The sequence below is a fragment of the Salvia hispanica genome, chromosome 1, assembly GCF_029641045.1.
Source record: "Salvia hispanica isolate PSC_SH4W2 chromosome 1, Shi_PSC_v1, whole genome shotgun sequence".
In the NCBI taxonomy this organism is placed as follows: Eukaryota; Viridiplantae; Streptophyta; class Magnoliopsida; order Lamiales; family Lamiaceae; genus Salvia; species Salvia hispanica.
The window spans coordinates 36,358,231-36,374,161 of record NC_142692.1 but is presented as its reverse complement, the minus strand read 5'-3'; the positions used below and the strand labels follow the sequence as shown (position 1 = coordinate 36,374,161).

Here is a 15,931-nt window from a genome sequence, read left to right as displayed (position 1 = left end):
AGGCACGCAGCTCTTCATCATCTGTTATGGTTCTACCTTCCTCTTCAATAGAGTGGATCCTAGATTTTGCTCTTTTCTGCTTTACCCAACCTTGAAAAAATTTGGTGTTTCTTTCCCCTTCTACTGTCCATTGAGTGGCTGCCTTTTGCTTCCAATAGTCTTCCTCCATTCTTAATCTTAGAACTAATTCTGCTGAAGTTCTGTTCATCTCCATTCTAAGGAAAGGAGACTGGTCTTGTTCAAACTTTTTGAGGGCCTCCTGAGCTTCCATGTCAGCCTGTTTAACCTTTTCAAAAACATTCCCAAACACATTTTTGTTCCACCACTTCAAGCATTTTTTTGCACGTCCCAGTTTCAGTTGTAAGTTCAATATGCCTTTTTCTTCCGTGGGTTCAGACCAGCACTTCTGCACTTCTTCCAAGAATGTGTGATGCCTAACCCACATATTTTGGAATCTAAAAGAAGGCCGGATAGGAGGTCCTGGTGTCTGACATTGAATAAGCAGCGGTCCATGATCTGACATCACTCTAGGGAGATTGGTTACCCTTGTAGCTGCAAAGAGATCTGGCCACCCTTCTCCAATTAGAGCTCTGTCCAGTCTTTCAAAGATGCTTCCTCTGGCCCAGGTGAATCTTGCCCCGTCTGCCTCAAGGTCCAAGAGTTGGCAGTCACTTATAGCGTTAGCAAAATCTGCCATCTCCCTTGATCTATTCTTGTTGGAGCCTTGTCTCTCTTCTTCCGAAAGGAATATGTTAAAATCCCCTCCAACTAGCCATGGAAGTCCTTCCATCTTAGTAGCAAGGTCTCTAAGTTTGTCCCATAATGGGATTCTCCCTTCCCTCCAACATTTCCCATACACCACTGAAATATGAAAAGGAACAGGAAAGAGATTAGATGAAATGCGAGCATGGAGTACCTGTTCTGAGCTATCCCAATCATCAGTCACCAATCCATTCTCAGCAAAGAGCCAAATTTGTCCATTATCATTTACTCCCTTGAACTGAAGACCAAACATCCTGCTGAATAAGTCCGGGTTTGGTTTTATAAGTGGCTCAATGATGGCCATGATCGAGATCCTGTGAGCTTTAATCAAGAACTTGATGGTGCTCTGTGTACTTTTGTTAGCTACACCTCGAGCATTCCATATTAGAATGTTGAAAGTCATCAGAACAGTTGGGCTGTCTCCGAGGTCTCAAACCTCCCCTTCTTGTGCGTATTATCATCAATCCGGGCTCGAGGGTCCTCTGTCTCAGCCTCCCTCTTTTCCAAGGGATAACCGAGCTCAGATTTTTCCATCTCGTCTTGTTCATCATCTGGTTCCCAATCCTTTTCATCCTCATAAACCTCATCCTCGAAGTCTCCGTTAGGCAGCATCTTGAGAAACCTGGAATTGGAGAGGGGGTTTTGCACTAAGACCCCAGGATCCTCACTCAAATCCTTCTCCTGTTGTAAGGCCAAGATATCAAACCTCCACTTCGAGAAGCTCTCCACGCTCTCCACTGGCATACCTCTCCCTCCTCTTGCCCCCGAGCTCCCACTGGCCCCACCTCGAGGAAAACCTCTCCCTCCCCTGCCCCTGTCAAAAGAATACGATCTTCCCATGCCCCTACCCTGACCCCTTCCTCTAAAAGCACCAGAACTACCCTTTTTGCTCCAAGTAGTCTTGAACCCATCATCATCTACTTTCACCAGAGAGGCCCTCTGAATTTCCATCTTACTAACCACCATTCCTTCCCCCATGATTTTGACCACAGAGTTATCCATTGGTGTTTGAAGTCCAGCCATCACAACCTCCATTTCCGTCTGTTCCTCACTATTTTCCTTTTTCTTGCCATCTTGCTGTTGTCGTTTCTCATACTGAGTATTGTAATTTCTTCTTGCTGGTTTTTCCTTATTTCCGTTTGCATAGCAGACCTCCCTTGCATGTCCCACATGTTTACAATCCTGGCAATATTGGGGGATTTTGTCCCATACTACCTTCTGACGTATCTCCCTTCCTTGAATATCTATGATTATTTCCTCTGGAGGTACTTTAGAGATATCAATTTCAATGCATATCCTTGCAAAGGATAATCGTTTTTGAGAGAAAGTGGCATAATCAACCTGTATTGGTGTACCTAGAAGTCCTCCAATGGCAAACAGAGCTGATTTTTCAAAGAGGTGTATGGGAAGCCCTACCAAATTACACCAAATAGGAGCTATAGGAGACTCAAAGAAAGGGTCAAAATCTGGTGACCACTTGAACACTCTCATAGGGTGTCTGTCTATAAACCAAACCGGCATACCATTCGGCCCGTTGAGGAGTTTGGCATAATCTGCAATCAACTTAAGTTGTACTAGAATGTGTTTTGCATTGATATAACTCCAAGAATACTCACCCACAAGTTTCAACCCTTGGAGAGCTTTCTGGATTTGTTGGGCCGTAGGTATGGAGTGTGAGAACTTTCCAACAATCGCATGCCCCAGTTTCTCCGCGAGGAAGGATGTGTCTGAGCTAGAGAAATAGATGGAGGGTAATCCTGAGGATTCTCCTACTATGCCAATCTTCTTGATCTTCTCCGGCTCAAAGAAGATAGGATCCTTCTCACCATGCTTAATCATATTCGCAAAAGACTGCCTCTGCTCGATCCCATTTTTATTTTTAACAGCCCCGTTCTTGATGTTCTGTTGTGGCACTGAGGAACTGCTGTCACGCAGTGTAAAGGAGGGATGTCTGCTTCCACCAGGAGCTTCAAACTGAGGCTCTCCTGTCCCTTGTTTGCCCTCCCCCTTTTGTTCAGATGAGGATGAAACCTCCTTGCTCTTAATCGGTTGTGACGTATTTTTGATCAGAGGAGGGAAGTCCTCATTTGAAAAAATCCCACCCATTAGATGATCCTGCAGATTTCTCTCTTGCAACTTTGCCCATTTACCACCACCCTCCTCAGATTCCAGCATCTCTGTGCTTTCCCTTACCTCCATACTTTCTTTTGGATGTAAGAATTCCATGTTTTGCAGTGGTTGTGCCTCACAAAGATCCAGCGCATTATCCATTTCTGCCATCGACACCATAGATTCAGTGACAATCAGGTTCGTAGTCTCCTCATCACACACACTAACCACCATAGCTTCCTTTGCTGACAGCAAAAAGTCATCATCTCCATCATTCCCTTGAGGCAAATCATCAAACACCTCATCAGCAATACCACTCTCAACATTCACAAGCCTACCATCCACCTCCCCTGTCAAGGCAACTCCAGCTCCATCTTGAACACCCTCAATGCCACCTGCATTTCCCTCTAAGCCCAACCCCTCCATAAGACCACCATCAGCATCGCTACATTCCGAAAATCTCATCTGCAAATGTGGGCCCCTGCCTGCACGACCCTTCTTTCCCTTGCTAGATTTCAGATCGTAACCCTCCGTCTCCTTCATCCCCGTGTTGCGCAGAGCTCTGCCGCGTAATCCTCCCTTTCTCATTTCTGCCATTCTCATCATCGGCGATTTTGGCCCTGATTTTTTTGGGCGACCACGCGGAGCTTTCTTTCTTTCCAACTGCCGAACTGGGGTCAAATCTAAATCACCACCCTCATTCAGTAGAAGATCTTCTTGCTCCTCACTTTTACTCTCCAGAACTTCCGAAATGCCCACATCAGCCATTTCCCCAAAACCTCAAACAACAGCGAGCAAAAATTGGTATCCGCAACTTCACCACCGGCGGAATTGTCTCAGTACCGAGAAAATGACAAGGAACACACCACAAAAAAGCAAATCTCAGCAAAACAGTCAGCCAGCAATGGAACAGTAACACGAAATCGCAGCAAAATCCGAAGAAATTCACTGTGTGAAAATCGCACCTACTGAGTGTGAAAATCGTCTCTCATTTTTGCGCTACTCTTATTTTTTTAATTTGACACAAGTTCTGACATCATTATCATACAATACATTTTAATAGTTGGCATAATTACATCTGTTTAGTTGACATTATATGTGTGTAGTTGATATGAATTGTATATGTAGTTGACATTATATGTGTGTAGTTGACATGAATTGTATATGTAGTTGACATAGATTATATATGTAGTTAACCATTTTTTGTCATTTGAAAAGCCCTCAACCAATAATTCAAGATGAAAAGCATAGCCAGAAGTAAAATTTTCATAAGCAAAATGATTAATTACGTGCCTAAAGTGCAAAATTAAATAAGATCCATCAAATGTCAACAAGTCGTATTAAAATGTCAACAACTGAAAAATAACACTTGTTATTCACATATCAATAGCCAGAATATCAAATGTCAACAACTCGTATTAAAATGTGAACAACTAAAAAATAACACTTATAATTCACATATCAATAGCCAGAATATCAAATGTCAACAACGCAGTATTAAAATGTCAACAATTAAAAAATAACACTAATAATTCACATATCAATAGCCAGAATATCAAATGTCAACAACTTGTACTAAAATGTCAACAACTAAAAAGTAACACTTATAATTCATATATCAATAGCCAGAATATCAAATGTCAACAACTTATAGCAAAACAACAGTGTGTCAACAAGGATTTCCAAAATCCATAATCAAAATCTCAAAAACTATGTCTCAAAATATGCAGCACCAACACACCAGTACCAACATCTCAAACATAATTCTCAACCTCATCTCCTTACTCTCCGGAGCTCTAATTCCACAGATCTCCCTCTCACCTTCAGATCTCTCACCGAGAAGCTGGAGCGTCATCATTTTTCCTCAAACTGGAGCGTCAACTATATGTTCTTGCAGAGCTCTTCTAATTTACTTGATCTCAGCTTCTCGCTTTCACTCACCAACTGCAAAAATCGAACAACATCAACAACAAATCTGCAAAAATTGAAACCAGTAAAGCAAGAGCTTCATCTACCTCTACTAATTTTGCGAGGAGTTGCGCCTTTTCCTTCTTATCATCGAAAGCCTCAGCCGATTATTTATACTCTTTGTCCTATAAAATCTGAAGAAAGAGATAAATCAATCTGGAAATCAGAGATAGAATAAGAAAAATCATCAAATCATCAAATCAAAACTTCTTCTGACAGTCGATCCCCAATATCTTCACATCTCACGTCACGATTTCAACCTTTTTGCAGATCGCGACAACTTCCTTCCTCATCAGAGTCACGGAATCGAGCTCCTAATCAGCCACAGATCGCCGACATAGCTCCGATTCCTTCTCTCATGATTTTCTTCGTGAATTCACGAACCTCGTCAATTTTATCCCTATCCAAACACAAAAGACAACAAACTGTGCCAAAATTTCATTATTGCATTTTTACTCCAGCTGCGATCGATTATATCGGAGAAATTCGACAGTTCGTCTTTGCCCTTCCAAGCATAAGAATAACAAAACTGAGCAAAATTTTGTTCAGGATCACGTTTGTAACAACCAAAAACGTACTCTGTATAGAAGAAACAACACGCACAAATCTCACCGGAAAAAAATCATGTGTGAACGGCTTCAGCGAAAAGCTGATAAATGACAATTGATTCCAACCAAATATTCAATTAACTCCAACAAGTTATTATCTAAAAAATAAAACAACAGTATCTGAAGATTTTAAAACAAAAGCAACAGTGAAACATAATTCACCCGAGAAGAGCGACACTATATGAATGTGAGAGAGACGAAACAAGTTGAAACATATAATGTCAACTATTATATCTTAAGTGACAACATAGAGGGTTTCTAAAATCCAGAATCAAAATTTCAACACTACATCTCAAAATATGCAGCACCAACACACTAACACCAACATCTCAGATATCCTACCATGGACACTCAACCATATCCATAACCCCTTCCTCCACCAACAAACACCACAGCTGGGGGGGTGCATTTTGGATACAATTATTTTGTATGTAAACAGAATGTCAACAAAGAGTATAGCTACATAAAATATTTAACATGTAACATACATCATGTCAACAGAATTGCATTTATGTCTTCAGCCAGAGGATGCATTTTGGATACAACTATTTTGTATGTAATCAGAATGTCAACAAAGAGTATAGTTACATAGAATATTTAACAACTAACATACATCAAGTCAACAAATTTGCATTCATGTCAACAGAGTATAATTCACCAACATAACACAAAAAAATCATGTTAATGAAAATCAAACAAAATTACCTCCACCATTCGTCGACGTCGACTCTGAATATGATGAAGAATCCATCAGATAACACTTACGTATTGATTATGAACTGAAATCGAAGCTAAAGATGAAAAAGCCAAAAAAAAAAAACTGATTAGGAACAGATTTGACTGGGCATCGACAAATAAAACATAAAAACAGAATCAAAGTGGTAAAATCGACCGAAAAACTTCAAAATCAACACCGAAATCCGTCGAACTGGTCGTCTATTTTTGGAAAATTGATATGCTAAGGAATCGTCGAATCAGAGATAGTTGAAATCGTTGAAATCGTCTGAATTCTAATTTTTCAATCAATTGAATCATAAATCCTTGGAATAGATTCATCAGAGAACTCAAACAAATCGCAAATCTCACAGAAATCGCCGATGAAAGCTGAAGAGTCCTAAATTAAAACATGAAATGACTATTATACCCTTTCATAATAAATTAAGCTAAAAATATTTATTGTGTGGCAAAATCTGGACCACTCATTTAATAAAAATGAGTGGCTGATATTGCATCTCATTTCTCAATTAGCCTAAATAATCTCAATTGATCACAATCCTATATATATATATTGTTCAAGACCAAGGCATACTAGTCCTCTAATGTATTGACCGACACCTCTGATAATTTATTTTAAAATATAGGCGGTGTTCGGTTTTCTAGATAAAATAATTGTACCAAGATACAATCTAGTATTGAGTTGTGATATTATTTTAGTTATAGGGGGTTAGTTATGACTAATTATCCTATGAATATCCATCTAAGATTGAATTGTGGAATTGAATCACATTAACCGAACACACTACATATTTAACCTGAGATACAATCTTATAAACCGAACACTCTCATAATGCACTGGAATAAAGTAAACCAGAGAAAATAATTTGGGTAACAAGATGAAAATGAGTACAACAAATGAAAATGTTTGATATCATAGTAATGTCAAGATAAGGATTTTTAACCGTGTATTTCCGGCTGTTTGATATCAAAGCTATGTTTATCTCATGGCCCGCATTTATGCCTTAAGCCCATCTAAGCCCGGCTAAAAATCACTATTTCACCCATTTTAGTATCTCACCAAATTGGTAAGATACAAAACTGTTCAATCCCGTTTTTTAATATGCCCCTTCTTCATTCTCTCACCCACTCTCCCTCTACTTCCCTCCCCATCCCAAGTACTTCTACCAACTACCACCGCCCTATGTCACTCTCATGGAGACTCTCTCGCTGAAGGCGGTGGCCCTTCGGTGGTGCGCCGCCGACTCACTCTCTGCCCCTACAGCTTTACCACTCGCCCATGGAGATTCTCTCACCGAAGACAGTGGCCCTTCGGCGGTGCGCCTCTGCAGCTTCACCATCTCTCCTTACCATCTCTCTCTTTCTCTCTAGTCCATTCTCACATCCATATGAAAAGAATCCAGATATGAACACACTTGAATTTTTACGGAGAAAGAAGTAGTCTTGTGTAGAAAGAGAGATGGGAGAGTGGAGGCTGAGATATAGCTGTTAAAGAGGGGACGTCGTCCACCGACGAAGAGGAATTTGAGCATGACGGAATTCACGCTTTCACCGTCTATTCGACGCTTGTCGGATTTAGTTAAAACCAAGGGCAAATGTTATTATAAATTAATTGAAAACGTACATAGTGAGAATAAGGGTAAATGTGTGTTTTCAGTTTTATATATGACATTGTATTGATAAATATATTATCTATCAAATAGCAATATTATAATCTTTATCTTGTTCCTAATTTGAACTCGGGCGTGTTTCTTATCACAAGTTTCGTATCTTGTTATATCCTACCTGAACTATCAAACGTGCCAGTATAATACAGTATTATTTCGTTGCTAGTAATATGATGTCGTTTGATTTGATATTTGATAGTATCATAGTATCACGTAAGTTAGGTGAAACACTAAATTTCGTTTATCACTAATTAAATTCATCAGATAAAAGTCTACATTAAGAAAATGTAGAGTACTAGTACTAAATTTCAGTACAATAATTTAAAATCTGATTACAAAATTATTGCCAACCGTGTGCACCGACTAAAGTGTTTGCCATTTTCAAAATTTATTTCATTTATGGCATATAGATATTTTAAAGTAGACAGGCCCCATAAAATATTCGGTGACAAAATTACAAATCACCATAATTATTTATTTCTTGTCAAATGTCAAAAAGATATGTTTATATCAAATGATATACCACCACATTATTTAACAGGTTGGAAAAACAAAATTTCATCTAAATAATTTCGAACACTTTTATCGTGAATCTCTCATTTCTCATTAGTTAGGTGATCAGTCAATTAGATGAAGATTGTAAGGTAATACTGAATCATTGATTTAGATTTTATGATTACCTCTTACCAAAAATATTATGATATGATACAATTGTTTTATGACGATTTCGAGCTAATGCATTATTTTAAGTTTGATAAATTGAGTATATGAATGGTTTTTAGAGTCTATATAAATCCAGTTCTCATATAGATTATATATTAGGTAAATTCTCGGAAAAATCATAAAATTTGGTCAATTTTTAATAAATCCAGAGCTGGTTGAAAAATGATCGATTATATCATTTTAAAGTTACAAAATTGACCAAATTTAATTTTTTTTTTCTGGGAGTTTGCCTTTTATGCTAAAGGTGAATATGAACATTTTATGTTATGTTAAGTTTAATTTTGAAATTAACGAAAATAAATAAATAAGCATTGCATTCTAGTTCAACAATTTTAATTTTAATTTTTTAATTTTTAATCATCATCCACTACATAAAATTAAATGACACTATATATAACAAAATTATTCCATTAGAAATCATAAAATTATAAAGTTACATAATTAAATTTCCTAAAAATTATATACTCCAAAAAATTTAGTATCATTTGTATAATACTCTCTCCATCCCTTCAGTTTTGTCACATTTTTCCATTTCCGTCGGTTCCACAAAATTTGTCATATTTCACATTTTACCATTTTTTATAGTGGACCTTATATTTCACTAACTCATTAGTATCACTCACATTTTATTATAAAATTAAATAGTATAAAAGCAGGACTCACTCTCCACTAATTTTTTCAACTCACTTTCTATTACATATCTTAAAACTCGTATCCGGTCAAAGTGTGACAAAATTTAAGGGACGGAGAGAATAATTTTGAATTTTAATTTTTTTCAAAAATGGCATGCAGTTCGTTGCGGACAGCAAAACCCGATGCCCCGCCTCTCCCAGCCCGGGGGCCTCTCTCCCTCGAGCAACGCAGGGTACCGGAGATCATACCCCTCTGAGTGGTCCGACACCCATTCCCGTCTCTCGATACCAATGCTAGTAATAAGTGTTTAATTATGAGGCTCACAATTATGTACGGGAGTGTGCACGGATTTGACGTGTAGGGAACCAAATTGCAAAATCTTTTTATGATAGGTGGTTGGTATTGGTATACTACGGTTGGCACATTAATTATTTAATATTTTAAATTAAATATGTATCTTCGACAACTTTTTTATTACCCACACTACTATCTTATAATCTAGGCCCACGCAGGTTCATGTACGTCATCTAGTACATTTGTCCACTTCGAGCAAATAAAAGAACAAAAAAAGAGAGATAAAATGATAATCATACACATTACACTAATTAAGCAATCATAAGTGTGGCCTTTAAGTGGTTAACAAACATTCATCATTTGATTTTGTTGGTTAATATGAAAAGTGGAAAGAATGATAGGATACAAATTAAATCATATATACTTGCTTGGTTACTATAAATCCTAAATATATCATAAATTCAAAATCTTATCAAAAATAAATCCGGTCCAAATTGTTCAAAAATTCGAATTCAAAAATTTGGAATTCGAACTATGAAATTTGAACCGATCCAAATAATCTGAAATTTTAATACCAAAATCCGAAAATCTGATTCCAAATCCTATTAAAAATTGTTCAAACAATTGCTTGAGTTTTAGAATATCCAATCCAAAAAATATGAACAAAATTTAATTCATCTGTTTAGTTCCGGTCAGATTTTCGGATTAAGATATTTTGCTCGCTCCTATGCACATGGGCGATTAAAGTTAATTTTCGGTTGTTTTTCGATCAACCAATCAAATTGTTGCAGTCAAGGGTTCAGGCTAATTGATTCCTTAGCCGATTAACTGAATAATCAGTTTAGTATTAACCGAATAACAATCCCTAACCGCGTTTATTAAAAAAAATAGTATATACTAAAATTGAAGACTAATTAAATGATGCAATTAAGGATAACTAAAAACGCAATTAAGAGTAATTAAAGATCGAAAAACCCTCACCACCTACCTTGTCTCAGTCGCACCTCTCTGGAATCGAAATCAAACAATAATTCGAGAGAATCGCACAAAGAACGGGCGATTCTCGAAATCCGTGTGCCCCACCACCACCATTCCCTCTCCCCTCTTAAATACTAGCATTGGTCTACTGTCCTTTTCCAAGAACACACATTTTTACCATTTTCTTTGACTCTTTAAATCACTCACGATCGATCACGCGGTGTGAGTGAGTGAGTGAGTGCTCATCCATAAACCGCGATTCAATGCGGCATTCATCGGCATTAATTGTTGGATAGATTTATTAAGCTCGAATTGATGCGATTAAGCGTTACCTTTCTGCGTGAAGAAGAAGTGGGTAGCATTTCCTTTTCCCTCTTTCTGGATTGTGGTTAGGGAATCGCATTTTCGAGTTTGAAAATCCCTTTCTTTTTTTTGTGTGTGGGGTTTATCGATTGACATTGGGTTTTGTCCTCTTTTGCCGCTGCTCGATTTTCCCCTTTTTTATATACACCCAAATCATAAATCATAAATTATAACATATTCAACTTCTCATTATGTTTATTGTTTCCTAAATTCACTCATTGTGCTTGAGTTTAAAGATCTGCAGTTTATCTGATATGAGGTAAAACTGTTTAATTGCATATCTTCTGTGGTTTGTTCTGAGCTAGTTTGAGGTTGCCCTTGTTTGCAAAACCCTTTTTTGGGGTTTATTGATTTTGGGTTGATTATGAAATGCAGTACTAATGTGAGTCCTTTTGAAGTAAACAAATTAGGTAGTTTGTGATTTTTTCGACCTTGTACCGAATAATTTGTTTCGTCGAAAATATCAAGGGAAATAATTATGTTAACTGGTTGTTCGTTCTTGAATTATTATGATATAGTAGTACTTGTTTTTTGCTCAAAGCAAAAATTGCATTTAATTTCCTTTTTTGGCCTTTTTGTTTCTTGAAAGTTTTTGGGAAATTGTTGCTATATCTCAATTAGTTGTTTCTTTGTTTATTAGAGAAAGAGGAGTACATTTTTTCAGTTATTGGAAGAGAGAGTTTTTGCTGAGGTTTCTGTGTTGTGGTAAATTTCCAATGCTTGAACCAAATTTCATTGTCGGTTGTGGTTCATTGTTTTTTTTGGCCATGTAAGCTCTGCTGCGGTTTTGCAAATGTTTTGGTGTGGTCTTAACTAGATCTGTAAGTTGTGTGCCATAAAGTTATGTCCTATTTCTGGCATCTAACGACTATTCACTCTATCAAGAACTTGGTGTGTCGAATTTTACGCATTTGGCAGCTTATTGGTAGCCTGATTACTGATAATTTTCTTTGTGATACTGAAAGGTGTTGCGTCTTGTGATGTTATTTTGGGAGATATAAGTCGTCGCTGAAACTGTTCAAAATGGAGAACTATGATATACTGGAGCAGATTGGTAAAGGGTCGTTTGGTTCCGCGCTGCTTGTTAAGCATAGACAAGAGAAGAAGAAGTAAGGGAACATTGTAACTATAATCTGTCGTTTTTGTTGGAGTTTATGCTTCTCTTTTAGCTGATTTCTGTTTCTGTTTCTTTTGAAGGTATGTTATGAAAAAAATCCGTCTTGCTCGGCAGACTGATCGGACCCGCAGATCTGCCCACCAGGAGGTGATACTTTGTTTAAATTGTTTGAAATAGTAAAAAAGTATCCATGCAATATGTGTTTTGCTTGGCACCTGCCCGATTTTATATACTTATGGTTTAGATCTTATTTTTCCATTGTGCAGATGGAGCTCATTTCCAGAGTGAAGAATCCATTTATTGTGGAGTACAAAGATTCCTGGGTGGAAAGGGTATGTGAGTCGTATCAAACTTACAAATGAAAGGAGATGAAATATTTTCGTGATTATTCATTTACATAAGAAATGTATAACCATGGAACTTGTTTTACAGTTACATTGTTGCTTGTGGTAGGGGACATGGAATTAGGCTAGGTCAAAAAGTACTAAAAATAATCACAGCTTGCTACAATTTCACCCTTTTTCTTGCTTAATATTTGTTTTGTATCATTATATTATCCTATAGCAAGTAAAAGTTTTGTTATTTTCAGGGGTGTTATGTGTGCATCGTGATTGGTTACTGTGAGGGAGGAGACGTGTAAGTTGCTAGTTTCTAGAATTGGATTAGTGTACCTTATTTTGCTCAACTCTGATTACGTTGCCGTCTATTATGTATCAGGGCCGAAGCCATTAAAAAAAGAAATGGAATTCATTTCCCTGAGGAGGTTGTACAAAAACTCATTTTTTTCTGTTATTTTAGTTTTTTCACGAAACTTAGTTGTTAATAATTACATTCGTTTGTTGAATTACGAGCAGAAGCTTTGCAAATGGTTGGTTCAACTTTTGATGGCACTGGATTACTTGCACTCCAACCACATCCTTCATCGTGACGTCAAGGTATTAATTACCCATCATTTGACATATTTATACGTCCGATAAACAAAACATCACATTTTAAAGACTCTTCAATTTCTCCCCAGTGCTCGAATATATTTCTGACGAAAGATCAAGACATACGTTTAGGTACCTAACTCCAGCTGCTATTTTTGACGCCTTCATGAAATTTTTTAGTACGAAACGGCATCCATTTTTTTGACCTTCTTCTGTTGTAATGTTTCAGGGGATTTTGGCCTTGCGAAAGTATTGGTTTCTGACGATCTAGCTTCTTCTGTGAGTATAACGATGAACGAGATTCAGATTTCTTCATGATCTCCTTAGTTCATATGTTTAAATACGCTATCAAATTGCAGGTAGTGGGTACGCCTAGTTACATGTGCCCCGAGCTTCTTGCGGATATACCTTATGGTTCCAAGTCAGATATCTGGTCCTTGGGTAACATTCTTGCGATCTCGTAATTCTTGAATGTGCTACATTGTTTTGGTTCGTTTTAGTTCATTTATGAATTTTAACGTCTTAATCAGGGTGCTGTCTTTATGAAATGGCTGCTTACAGGCCTGCATTTAAAGCCTTTGTAAGTCTTAATTCTGTTTTCTTTAAACATGTTATCATCGAAGTGACTCATCTAGGTTGTGATTGATGTCGTTGTAATACATTCGTTCACAAAACAACTCGTCGTCTTGCTTTCTTAATATTGCCGTTGCTTCATTTTCTTCTGATGTAGTTCATGAACAGGATATACAAGGTCTCATCCACAAGATAAATAAATCGATCGTCTCTCCACTTCCAACCATGTATACCGCTCCATTGTAAGTCCGTTAACTAATTATAATTTATGCACCGGGTGTTCTGCAACCACAGTTTATCTTTTTGCTAAACTCGCATCTTTGACCGTCTCCCTTTCTGCTAGCCGTGGGCTAATCAAGAGTATGCTTCGGAAAAATCCAGAGCTCAGACCAAGCGTATGTTCCGTTTCTATGCTTTTCCTTCCTCGATGGTCCATGAATATCTCATCGATGACATGGTCCGATTTCCTTGTGCAGGCTGCAGAGTTGCTCCGACATCCACATCTCCGGCCCTATATCCTCGATATGCATCTCATGTCGAACAACCCCAGGAGGCATACTTTCCCAGCTTGGCACTCTGATTCCAAATTTGCCAAGAAAACGGGATTCGTTGAAGCTGATACTGTCAAACAAGAAAAAAGGCTGTCAGCCGGCAACAACAGGGCATTGAATCCTAGCATATCTGGAAACGAACTCGACAGTCCGTTCTCTTCTGGAAGAGCACAAAAAACGTTCAGCCATTTGAATGATAAACTGTCCGACTTATCGGTTGGTAGCGTGGGCGATGATATTGGAGTGCAGAAGTTGACGAATGCCACCAAGTCCAGCGCTGTCAAAGCTTCGAGAACGGCTTCAGCAAAGGCTTCTTCGAATAATAGAAGGCAGTCCACGACCCCGTCAAGAATATCAAACCCTGGCTCGACTCGCGAATTGGTGCGTTCGAAGTTTAATTCGATCTAATTCTCGATAGTTCAGCTATTGATTCATTGTTTTGCATATATGCCAGCTTCCCGTGTCGCACACTCCGGTGAGAAAACCATCCCAAGCAGCACGCAGAGCGTCTCTTCCGCTGTCCACACGAGCTAAACCTAGCGTTGTCGGTCCACTCGGTAGTGTCGATTCTTCCGACGTCTCCGTCAACGCGCCGCATATCGACAAGATGGTCGACTTTCCGTTGGCGTCCGCAGACGAGCCTCCACGAAGCCGCCGGAGCTCATTCTCCTCAGCTCAGTGCTCGTACACCCCACCGTACAGCGCCGACCGTTCCATCACGAAAGACAAGTGCACGGTCCAGTTTCTCGACAGGCCGATCTCCGCTCAAGGCGTGCAGTACAACGGGAGCGAGTGCTCAGAGCACAACCCAGTCCTCGTCGGCGGCGGTGGAGGGGGTTCGAGCCGCTCATCGTCGGATTCCCGGCAGCGGAGGTTCGACACGACGTCGTACCAGCAGCGCGCGGAGGCTCTGGAGGGGCTGCTGGAGTTCAGCGCGACGCTGCTGCAGCAGGAGCGGTTCGACGAGCTGCAGGTGCTGCTGAAGCCGTTCGGGCCGGAGAAGGTGTCACCTCGCGAGACTGCGATATGGCTGACGAAGAGCTTCAAGGAGAACTCGGCGTGATCACATCTCTCAGACTAACAGCAGCTAACCGCAGGTAGGAAGGAATTTAGCACGTGGTAATGGCATAAAAATGTAGGTTTTTTGCTTTTGGATTTGGCATTGTCATAAACGGCTAATACTAATACTACTATGATATATGATGATGTTACAATTTGTTCTTGCCTCACTTTGTTTCTTTTTCCATCATATCATATGCTCACTCTTTTAGCATGGACCATAATTTTGATATTTTAGTACTCCTTCCATCTTACAATAAGAGTCACACTTTGTCATTTTGGTCCGTCCCACAGTTATAGTCACACTTCATATTTATCATAATAAATGGTAAGTAGACCCTACATTCCACTAACACGCTTCACTCACATTTTATTATAAAACTAATATCATTTCTTAAAATTCGTGCCCACAATAAGAGTGACTCCTATTATGGGACGGATGGAGTATATGATATTTTTATTAGTTTACCATGAGTGTGTTCGGTTTGCAAAATTGTATTAGAGATTAAATTTGTAGTGTGTTTGATTTATGGGATTTAATCTCGCAGCTCAATCGTAGATGAATAATCATGGGATAATTAGTCATAGCTAATTCCCTATGACTAAAATAATCACAATCCTAAATTATATCTTGGTACTATTATTTATCTTGAAAATCGAACACCATCCATGTTTTACAACTCAGTGCTCAAGCACGAATAGACGTGTTAGTGTCGCAGTGCTCCGATATTGAGCATGCGTGCGCACGGAGTCAAGCACTGATGCTCAAAAGAACACCAAATGCAAGAGATCTCTGAAATGAATTAAGTAAAAGGAATCTTGCCAAGAAATTTGAAGCTCTGGTAAATTATGACAGCAGACA

General features: G+C 38.6%; 1 protein-coding gene and 1 long non-coding RNA gene across 2 annotated transcripts; one reads left to right on the top strand and one right to left on the bottom strand.

The window, feature by feature from the left end:
• Nucleotides 1–4,503: 4,503 nt before the first annotated feature.
• Nucleotides 4,504–7,821, bottom strand: LOC148933702 (uncharacterized). The gene is made up of 3 exons (XR_016134395.1): nt 7,127–7,821; nt 4,887–6,238; nt 4,504–4,815 (listed from the first exon to the last, which is right to left on the bottom strand). It is a non-coding gene; the product is annotated as an uncharacterized LOC148933702 (long non-coding RNA).
• A 3,017-nt stretch (nt 7,822–10,838) lies between these two features.
• Nucleotides 10,839–15,239, top strand: LOC125223586 (serine/threonine-protein kinase Nek4-like). The gene is made up of 15 exons (XM_048126790.2): nt 10,839–11,099; nt 11,806–11,949; nt 12,038–12,104; nt 12,224–12,289; nt 12,547–12,593; nt 12,675–12,720; nt 12,812–12,892; nt 12,976–13,018; nt 13,116–13,165; nt 13,246–13,327; nt 13,417–13,466; nt 13,628–13,701; nt 13,803–13,854; nt 13,936–14,391; nt 14,465–15,239. The coding sequence occupies exons 2-15, from the start codon at nt 11,864–11,866 to the stop codon at nt 15,071–15,073; spliced, it is 1,809 nt and encodes a 602-aa protein (XP_047982747.2). The 5' UTR covers nt 10,839–11,099; nt 11,806–11,863; the 3' UTR covers nt 15,074–15,239.
• Nucleotides 15,240–15,931: the final 692 nt, after the last annotated feature.

Excerpts from the sequence above, each read along its gene's own strand:
- LOC125223586 (XM_048126790.2), top strand. The coding sequence starts at position 11,864 with ATGGAGAACTATGATATACTGGAGCAGATTGGTAAAGGGTCGTTTGGT. Across the intron at positions 11,950-12,037 it reads CATAGACAAGAGAAGAAGAA|GTATGTTATGAAAAAAATCC; the intron begins GTAAGGGAACAT and ends TTTCTTTTGAAG. Across the intron at positions 12,721-12,811 it reads GAATTCATTTCCCTGAGGAG|AAGCTTTGCAAATGGTTGGT; the intron begins GTTGTACAAAAA and ends AATTACGAGCAG.